The 10,863-nt window shown below is 36.6% G+C and overlaps 1 protein-coding gene across 5 annotated transcripts in view; it reads left to right on the forward strand.

Annotated features, from left to right (window-relative positions):
* Window positions 1-10,602, forward strand: part of usp22 (ubiquitin specific peptidase 22) — a 50,359-nt gene extending 39,757 nt beyond the window's left edge. For 4 of the 5 annotated variants that reach the window (XM_082152137.1, XM_082152138.1, XM_082152139.1 and 1 more), the window contains 6 exons: window positions 750-908; window positions 995-1,121; window positions 2,471-2,562; window positions 5,201-5,263; window positions 5,722-5,871; window positions 7,572-10,602. In XM_082152137.1, the coding sequence (XP_082008263.1) occupies window positions 750-908; window positions 995-1,121; window positions 2,471-2,562; window positions 5,201-5,263; window positions 5,722-5,871; window positions 7,572-7,614 (634 nt within the window). In that variant the 3' untranslated portion in view covers window positions 7,615-10,602. The remainder of the gene's footprint in view (window positions 1-749; window positions 909-994; window positions 1,122-2,470; window positions 2,563-5,200; window positions 5,264-5,721; window positions 5,872-7,571) is intronic. The other variant, XR_014201134.1, reaches the window with a different exon arrangement.
* Window positions 10,603-10,863: the final 261 nt, after the last annotated feature.

Below are 10,863 nucleotides of genomic sequence, written 5' to 3' on the forward strand. Positions count from 1 at the left end.
CTACTAACTAACTCAACCAGGCCCCGCCCCTTATTCTGCATATTAATTATTATAATGAGGAATATTGTGACATGTTCGTTCCCGGAAGAAACTCAAGACTACACTGGAGGCGTTTCAGGAGTTCAGAAACACTGACACTGATATAGAGAATAATTTGTAACTTTGAAAGCTTTTTCACTCTCAAACAGCAACATTACACACTAAAGATGAACATGTAAAAAAGCTCAATATAGGACCCCTATAAGTCAATTCACTCTGTATCCATTTTAGTAAGCTTTTTTAATGTAGGCAGTTGACACACTAGTAACCCTGATTTTACATTTCAATTACATAATTAAAATAGTCTGATAGCAATGGTTTTGTTAATTTTGCACTGTAAAAAAAAAAAAAAAAATATATATATATATATATATATATATATATATATATATATATATATATATATATATATATATGATTACATTTGTTGCCTTATAATGCTCCCTAGTCCCTACATAGACCGCTCAGTAGGTTTTTGAACAGAGCCAGTGTCTCTGCATCTTTTCTCTAAATAAATGCTCCTCAACGCCACCTTGTGTTTAACAGAGGTATTGCATCATGCACATTGCATTCCTGCCATATCTTGATTATTTAAAGTGTAAATGCATCTATCAAATCAAGTTTGAATGGTTTCATGAGTGTTATTTGAGGTTGTGCACTAGTAGCGCTGAGAAAAAGATATGATTCGTCAGTGTTTTCTGTGTGTGCAGTGGAGTCTCCACCACAATAGACCCGTTCTGGGACATTAGCTTGGATCTGCCGGGTTCGTCCACCCCGTTCTGGCCGCTGAGCCCGGGCAGTGACGGCAGTGTGGTGAACGGAGACAGTCATCCCAGCGGAGCCACCACACTCACAGACTGCCTGCGCAGGTGCACACACACACACACACACACACACACACACACGCGGATCTGTGATTGGCTGGACGACACTGACTCACGCTTCTGCATTGCAGGTTCACCCGACCCGAACACTTAGGAAGCAGCGCCAAGATCAAATGCAGCGGTTGCCATAGTTACCAGGAGTCCACCAAGCAGCTGACTATGAAGAGACTTCCTATCGTGGCATGTTTCCACCTCAAAGTACGTGTGTGTGTGTGTGTGTGTGTGTGTGTGTGTGTGTGTGTGCATTTGTTTCTTTTTTGATGCAGATGAAAGTGCATCATATGCATTTATTTTAATGATTACTGATATATCTTAATGCATTTATTTTTTGTATTAGTATCAGCCCATATTTGATGTATATGGAATGATATTGTAAACATTTAATTGTGCATGCTTATTTCTCCAATTTTTATGTTTAAATGCTTTATTTAATAACAATGTTAAATGTAATCTTTAGCAAATATCAAAATTAATATCCTTTAATACTGTACATTATAATATTTTGATGCCAGAATTCACAGAATTCTGTAATGTGTGATTGATGATGATAATGTATAGAAATTTAAATTCTATACTACTGTGTAAAAACAAATTTACACACAATTGCATTTCAATTAATAGTAATATTCCATCAAATTGAATTGGATAATTCTTACATATTATTCATATTTTAAATGAGTAAAAAAAAAAAAAACGAGCTTAATAAAACATTTAGTATAAATCTTAATTTATTAATTTATTTTTTTAAATGTATGAATACGAATCACATAAACTAAATTGTCCATTCCCTGTTCCATTAAGATGCACACAAACTGTTTTATTAAGCTCTCATTTATATGAACAATATGTAAGGATTATTCAATTCAATTCAATTCAATTTGATGGAATTTTACTATTAAATGAAAAGCATAAATCTTTTTTTTTAAGTGTAATATGAGTAGTTACATGAATGTATCAAAATATTTGAATATTATGTTACAGTGAGTGTTCTCTTTAAAACAGTGACGTTTTGATGGCAGAATTAAATTTTCACCAACATTATTATTATTATTATTATAACTAATACTACTACTGTATTTATATATTATTTCATCATTATTACTTTACTCAGAGAAGTATGGAACTTTAATATTTATATACATGTCTTATTTAATTATTTATTTTAAAAAAATAATAATAGTGGCAAATTATTACTATTATCATCACAATACATTTATTGGTTCCCGGCCTTAATATTAGCATAATTATCCTCTGTCTGACCGAACTGGTCTTTTTCATCTGTACTTTTTGCTGGTTCTTGACCAGATTGTGAAGTTGCAAAGACTTGAAACCACAAAGAGCTTCACAATCTCTGTGTAATGGTTGCTGCATCAGAGAGTGTGTGTGTGTGTGTGTGTGTGTGTGTGTGTGTGTGTGTGTGTGTGTGTGTGTGTGTGTGTGTGTGTGTGAGAGAGAGAGTCTGGCCTTCAGACGTTCTTCTGTGAACCCTGTCTCTCGTCTGCATCTCTCATTTGTCATCTCTCATTCCTCTGTTCTCTTCTGTCCAGCGGTTCGAGCATTCAGCAAAGCTCCGGCGTAAGATCACCACATACGTGTCGTTTCCTCTGGAGCTGGACATGACGCCCTTCATGGCCTCCAGGTACAGCCTCACTCAGCTCTGATGAAGCACTCGCCAAGCGCCACACACGAGGAAAAATCAGCATTGGCGAGTGTATGAAAACGGTGTCAGTCGCCAGATGGCCAGTGACAGTTTCTTGAATTCTAACAAATGCAAAGTTGAGCTCTTTTTCATGGACAAATTCACTCAAAATTGTGTAAAAAACAATCACCTGTCTCGGCAAGAATCCTAGTAAACATAAGCCCCTTTCACACAGAGATTCCGGAAAATACACGGATAATGTGTCCCGGGATGGTTTGGTTTTGGTTCATTCACACTGCCAGTGATTGTCTGGAATCTGTGAGTGCGTTCACACACATCCCGTAAAGACACGTGACGTCAGGATGTGTTGTAGAAAGGCCAGTCTAATCTTCCAGTGTAGTCGTGCACTTGGTGGATTATTTTACACAGCGTCTTAAGTTTACTAATGATCTGGATCTAAACCACGCTCCAGCATTTTCTTCCGGATTCGGACGTACACTAACACATCGCGTCCCGTTACTCAAAGCTGGCGAACGCTCTCAGCATCAGCGCGGACAGTAAGGAGCTCCTGGTCTCGGCTTCATTCTAGTTTACACACATTTTTTCATTTTCTTTGTTGATGACGAACACAAACTTTTTTCTAAGAGCAACAAAATACCCCTTAAGGCATTGGTCCTGGCTTTTGTTCACACAGGGCGCGTTCCGGGACAGATCCCGGCAATGTTACTAGATCCCGATCCCGGCATCAATCCCGGGATGTGTTTGCGTTCACACAGAAGACACTCTAGCAATTGTACAGCAATTCCCCGGGATCAACACGCTGTGTGAAAGGGGCTATAGTCGGTTATGTCTTAAGTGAACGCAAACACAAAACGCATGATCCGTGCGTGCGTTCGGTCTTAAAGTGACAGCATCCTAATAATCCTGCTATTGTCTGCGTTTTTAATGTTCACCAAACAGCAAAGGACAAAGAAAACTCCTCTTAACCTTTAAAAAGGATATGAAGACTATGCAGTAGGCTGGCCCTTAAGTGTACGAAAACATTTTTTTTCCGTTGTTCCATTTATGCTAAAAACACCCCAGAAATAAAATGGGGCAAAATTATTAATATTTAGAGGTAGCTCAAGCACATCAAATTTCACTGTTTTTGTAGGAAGTTCTACAAGTCAGCAAAATTATTTATTCTAAAACGTTTAGCATTGAGCATTGTATTCAATACTATACACAGTTTGCAGAATTTATCAAATCAAGTAGCCTATTACTTGATCACAGTTCAATGTGAGTACTATATTAATTATTTAACCAAATATATCTTACACCACAGACATTTGACTATTGTAAGATAACTGATGATACGCATCTTTTCACAGTTTGCACAGTTCAATAGTTCGTCAATAGTTCAGAGTTTCTTAACACCAAGCATTTCTGTGAAAGTGGCTTTGTTAGCCCGTTGAGTCTTTGTTTGGCGATTCTTGTACTTTTTCAACCCCTTCCAGTCACAAAATAATTTCTCGAGTCCTGTCGATGCTTGACCGGAATTCTTGCCCGGAACCAAAATTCTTCCACTCTCTGTATGGTATTGTTTGCTGCTGCTCGAATATCCTCTTTCAGAACATTGTGACGATGTAAAAAAATGGCCGAGAACGATGGTCCCTGTGGGTCCCTTCAATTCCGTCCACATGGCTAACAAGATAATTTTGTGAGCGCGTAGCAACTGTCCCTCCCGTCGCCATTGGGCTCCTCTGCTGCTTGCGAAGTGCTGAAGTGCCGACGACCGCGAATCACAGCCAGTAATGACAAATACTTGAAATAAGTCACAAAAGTGGCAAAATAACACAATTTATGCTTCTGCAAGAAATGCATAGAATATCTTTTGTGCAAAATAGGTGTAAATTCAGAATTGCCATTAAATAAGCAAGTAGGTAATTTAAATAGTTGAGATAAAATTAAGCAAGTGGTAATTATCACAAATTGAGCATAATAACTGATTATACAAAACTTCAACGTCATCGAGCCACCTCTAAATATTGTTCATTTTATGAACATTTTATAATTTTATGTTATTTTGCCTGAATTATTTTTTCATGTATTGGAACAACTTGAGGGGGTCAGACAGTTATAAATCAAAACTTGAAAAATAAGGGCCACCTTACTATGCAGTGTTATTTATTTGATTAGAGTACTTTATTACATTATGGTACCTGATATTAGACCTGACTGAAGAGCAGTTTATTTAATTTGTATGTATTGTATTGTATTTATTTGTGCTTTAAATTAGATTTTTTGTTCTTATTTTATTACTGAATGTTTTCTTGTCTTTACAAATGTAGCCTATTAACTTTATATTAGTTAAGCTAGTAGTTTTAGCTGTGGTGTCAAATTGGAATAGAGGAATGTGAATTTTCACTAATATCTAAAATGTTGGTGTCATAACTCCCTGCTTTTGTGTCATGGCTGGTAAAAATATATTTTTGCCCGGTAAATGTTCTTAAGTCACCAGCCATTGGCAAAAAATAGTTTAAGGCCTCGGTCGTCAGTCTCTGATGCCCGTCAACATTCAGTCATGGATTCATCATGGATAACGAAGTGGAGTGTGACTGCAAATTAAATGCTAATGTATTTTCTGTTCGTCTCACAGTAAAGAGAGCCGAATGAATGGACAGTACCAGCAACCAGTGGACTCATTAAACAACGATAACAAGTAAGTGACTGACTCAGAATACTGCATCAGCTCCTGCTGTATTATCAGGTGTGTGTGTGTGTGTGTGTGTACTTGTGCAACTATCTTTGTGAGGACCAGTTTGAGTTTTAGACCATTGGAGTGAGGACAAAGAGAGTAAAGTGAGGACATGTTGGCCGGTCCTCACTCTCTGAGAGCCTTTAAAGGGTTTGAGGGTCAAGACTTGGTTTTAGGGATAAGGTTATAATGAGGTTAAGGGTCGGTTTAGGGTCAGGGGTCGGGTTAGGCACTTAGTTGTGATGGGTAAGGTTAGGGTAAGCGGCTAGAGATTGCATTGTGTCAATGAATGTCCTCATAAAGATAGATGTACAAGAATGTGTGTGTGTGATCACTGTAAAGCTGCTTTGAAACAATCTATATTGTTAAAAGCGCTATATAAATGAAGGTGACTTGACGTGTGTGTGTGTGTGTGTGTGCAGGTATTCTCTGTTCGCAGTGGTGAATCATCAGGGCACGTTGGAGAGCGGCCATTACACCACATTCATCCGGCAACACAAGGACCAGTGGTTTAAGTGTGATGACGCCATTATCACTAAAGCCAGCATTAAAGATGTCCTGGACAGCGAGGGGTCAGTCTCACGCTCATCCACACACACCAAAAACTATGTGGATGTTTGAGTCACACTTGAGTTTCAGTGCATTCAAAACCAAAGATCAAACTTCTGCAGATAAATTATGATGGACTAGAAATAACTATACTTTGATTTATTGTAATGTTTTGCTTAAAGTGAACCTATGCGTTCTTAAGGGGTAGTTCACCCCCAAATGAACATTTAGGTGTCTTTTTATCTTCAGTAGAACAGTAAAGGTTTGATAACACTTTATAATAACTTAGTTAAGCATTAGTAAATAGTTAATTCATCATTTATAAAGCATTAGATTAATAGAAACATTATAAATACAGCTATACATGCTTTATTCTTGCATATCTATAATGCGTTTAATAATTGTATTTTCATACTTTATTAATGATCAGTTTATCATTTCTAAATTAAGTATTACATCATTTACAGTCCAGTTATTTAGGAGTTGTCAGTGGTTTGTAAAAGCTTTACGAGGCATAAATAGTCCTCACTTTAGATGAGCTCACAAAAATAGTTAACTGGCAACCACTAAACTACATGAATTAATCATGAATTACTGTAGGAATACATGTTAATAAAGCATTTATTAAAGGGGTGGTATAATGCCATTTTCACAAGATGTAAAATAAGTCTCTGATGTCCCCAGAGTGTGTGTGTGAAGTTTTAGCTCAAAATACCCCACAGATATTTGTATATAGCATGTTAAAATTGTCACTTTTTGAGGGTGAGCAAAAACACACCGTTTTGTGACTGTTCTTTTAAATACAAATGAGCTGCTGCTCCCGGCACAGGGGGCGGAGCTTCAAGAGTTTGTGTCCTGAAAATGTCAAAAACTTTTAGCCTTTTATGATCAAACCGGAGTCAGACAATGATGGAGAGACTCAAGAAGAAGTGACAACATGTAGAAGCAACAGGACATTTCTGAATGGTTAGTTGATGAATTTATGTAGCTGATGTGTAGTTATCTTCTAGTCATTGATTAGCATATTCTGTCTTGATGATCTATAAATCGTGTTCAGGGGGCGGGGTTTATGTAAATGTTAGGGTTGGTGATGTCACTAACCCGGGAGGAATGTGGTGTAGTCTCTACCAGCCGTTTGTTGTAGTCCTTAAAAAAGGATTTCTTTAAAAGCAAATATCTCCCTTTGCTTTGAGGGTTGTAACTTTGCAGATGTTGTTTATGATCAAACAGCAACATTACACACTAACTAAAGTTAGAAAAGTGAAATCATAATCAACCACCCCTTTAACATACTGAGTAACTATTACTATGTCTAAATAATAAGATGTATAAATGTACATTTAAATAGTTTATTAATAATCATTCACTTGCACTGACAACTAAAATAGACAATAACTAATAAAAATGACAAAAACATACAACATAGTTACTGAAACCTAAAATAAAAATGAAGACTGATACAAAATATTAATAGAAACCATATCATCTCATTGACACTTAAATAATCCTGCTGTTTTTTAATGGAAGCTTGTTTCCGCAACACAGTTTAAAATGGTTTAACTCTTTATATCGCAATAGTGAGAGAAAGAAAAGTTGAAAAGGTCCATTTGTATTGTATTATTGTATTTGTATTATATTTGTACTGTGGCGAAATCAAGCTTACATATTTTTTTTACTGTTGTTTCTAAAATATATATATACATTGTATTTTCTCTCTTTGCAGGTACTTGTTATTTTACCATAAACAGTTCCTTGAATACGAGTAAGCCGAGATCCAGACGCGGTCCGAGTCCAAAGCTGTGAAGGGAAGATCGTACGAGTGACGGCGTGATGATGGAGAGCAGGAACTACACCTGCTCGTCCCGGGACAGAAGAGTTAAAAAATGCAGCCTTTCTCACTAAAGAACATTAAAAACAACAAAATATGAAATTAAATGAAAAAAAAAATAATAAAGAAAAAAAATGACACAGCTAAACCAATCTGCACTGAGCAACCGGAGCATACTTGACAGAGAAGAAGAAGAGGAGGAGGAGGAGGAGGAGAAGATGGAGAACCTCCGGCACTACAGACACACACAGACTGACATCTCATCATCATCATCATCATCTTCATCATCATCACGCGCACTTCACTTTCAGTTGCGTTTTCACCCACAAACAATATAAAGCATTCACGTGCATCAGTTCCCTCGTCCTCAAATGATTTCTCGAGAAGTATATGAGGGGGAAATATTCCTTTTTTATTTCTTCGTATGCATTATTGATGTACTGAATGCAAAAGAAAGGTGTTATTGACTTCAGCGTAAACCTATATTGTCGGTTGAGTTTGGAAATACTGTCCTTGTCCAGCACTTTTTTTCTTTTTTTTTCTTCATTCGGAAAAGCTTGTTTTTCTTTTTGGTTGAGGGCTGAAAATGTATCACACACTCACACACTTACACACACACACACACTCTCACACACATGCGCACATAAATCTATATATAAATCTATTTTTATAAGTCCTTCATTTCTTGTTTACGTGTCCTATACCCCCATCTTTTCTCTTTATGTGCTTACAGTCTTGGATATGAATGGAAAGGGTGTTTTTGCGTGGTTGCGTCACAGATCTTTGGTTGGACGTGAGAAGTTTCGGTTGCTGATGAGTGTGGCTGCAGGTTTGTTTGGTTGTGAAGGCTTGTGTTTCAGACGCATTGTGAATGAAGACGTTTTCTTTCTGTTCATGTGATGCCTGTCGCCACCATGGCTCGATTCAGCAGTGTTATCCTCAGCCACATGTCGAGTGTGTGTGTGTGTGTGTGTGTGTGTGTGTGTGTGTGTGCGCATGTATGCATATCCTGTGCGTGTGTGTGTGTGTGCGCGCATGCAGGTATGTGGGCACCTGTGTGTTGGTGGTGTTAATGTGTGTGTGTGTGTGTGTGTGTGTACTGAATCAGTACTCAAACTTGGCATGCTGTTTAAACTGGATGCTAAAAGACTTTGGGGAGGATTTTATAAATGTTAATTATGTATCTATGTATAGTATGTATGTATGTATGTAATGTATGTAAAACAAATCAATGGAGAAAAAAAAATGGTGAAGAAAAAAAAAAAGGCTGTTTCTGATTTGTTCTCCGGCCTGAAACAAGTTGGGAATAATAACTCGAGATGTCTGCTTTCTGCTGGGTTGGAAGGTTTTTTTATTTATTTCAATAGCAATGAGTTTTTCCTCTCCTAATTAATTCATTTCAGTTCTTTCTCATTCGCCTCTGTATCCTTTGTTCTCTGCTTTCACCATTTCTTTTGCTCGTTTTTTAGGCCATCTTTATTTCTGCTGGAAAACCAAATCAAATGAATCATACTCTTATGACACGACAAAAACAGTTTTTTCATGCACTGGGTGGTTTTGAGGGCCATTTTGCCTCTATAACATCTCATCTTCCTTCAGGCTAGTGGAAAGAGAACATCCAGAATATACATTCAAGTGCTTATTTTATTACACCATCTATCTGCGTATCTAATTTCAATCTATATGTTTAAAATTGTTGAGTTTGAGTCAGAAATCTCCAGTTCAGCAGCTTTACACACACCAAACTTTACAGATTAATTCATCTATATTCTCAAGGTTTGTTCATATATCATTTGCCTGATTTATACAACATTTAAACATGGTGAAAATTTATTTTTCTGCTGTCTGTCGACGGTATTTTCTGATTTATTGAGTAATAAACAGAGAAATCCAAAATACCCTCGGTTAAAAACCTGTACATTTCAACAAAATCAAAGAATTATACCAGATTTCTCTTCTGAAAATGTTTGCAAATTAATGCATATTTAATAAGATAATACCTCAATTGCATATTTAAACAATATTTCAGAACAATTGTGATGCAAAACAGTTGTCAATGTACAGTGGTTAATCATTGGGTGAAAGTATGGTGATGTATAGCCTATTCGAATATGTTTTTCCTGTAGTGATTGCTCAACAGTAGGATTCTCCATTGGATTTTCTCCACAGAATATACAGATATATGTTGAGCTCCAATGTTGTTAAACGATTAAATGTGTTTCTAAGACACAATATTGTGTTTAGTAGCTGTCGTGTAGAGTAACAGATGCCTCATTAGCAGCTGTTTCGTATGGAAGCCGTCCGCCATATTGGAACAGTCAAAGCAAGCAAACGGTCATGCATGTATGAATATTTATATCTGCAATAGACTTCAGCGGATGATTTTGCTAAACTAACACAATATAACAAAACGAAGCCGTAATCTAACATGACATTAAACAGCTACTATAGTACATATTTAATGTTTTACTTTTTCAGTCAAACCTGTAATATTGAGTTACTCCATATAAAAACACAAACCAACGCATTCTCAACTGTGAAAGGTTATCCCATTTCTTAGGGAATTTAGATCATTGACACAAAAACACAATATGCTCTTGTTGTGTCGTTGCGACATCATATGGTCAAAATGTGAACGTGAACTCTGATTGCCTGGAACTTTAATTTGGGATATTCCGATATTCCCGCGCAATCCAACCTCCTCTGGAACGCAGCATTTTACTGTGAGTGACGTCACGCTGACCGTTCCAAGATGGCGGGCCTTGTCTGGAGCAGAATCTACGGTCGAATGTAGAATCTACGCATGTACATATGAGTCACTCTTGTATGGAAGCCGATTTCCGCCACATATGATAATAAATTCATGCTCCGCCGCGGTATGTCATAATTGGGACTTTAAAAGTCGAAGTTATTAGCTTTTTTTAAATTTATTTTTTTATGGAAATTGTGACTTAAAAAGTAGAAATCATGACATACTAAATCGAAATTGACACATTTAAGTAAAAATCATGACTTAAGAGTCAACGTCATAATTTTGACTTTTTATCTCATACTTATTATTTTAATTAATCATAATATATTTCTGTCATCATTTTGACAAATCTTATATATTCGATGTAGTGTCATGATTTTTTAAGTCTTAATTTTGACTTTTTATGTCATAATTTCAAATTAATGTCACAATTTT

The sequence above is a fragment of the Leuciscus leuciscus genome (assembly GCF_965113295.1).
Source record: "Leuciscus leuciscus genome assembly, chromosome: 21".
Lineage (NCBI taxonomy): Eukaryota > Metazoa > Chordata > Actinopteri > Cypriniformes > Leuciscidae > Leuciscus > Leuciscus leuciscus.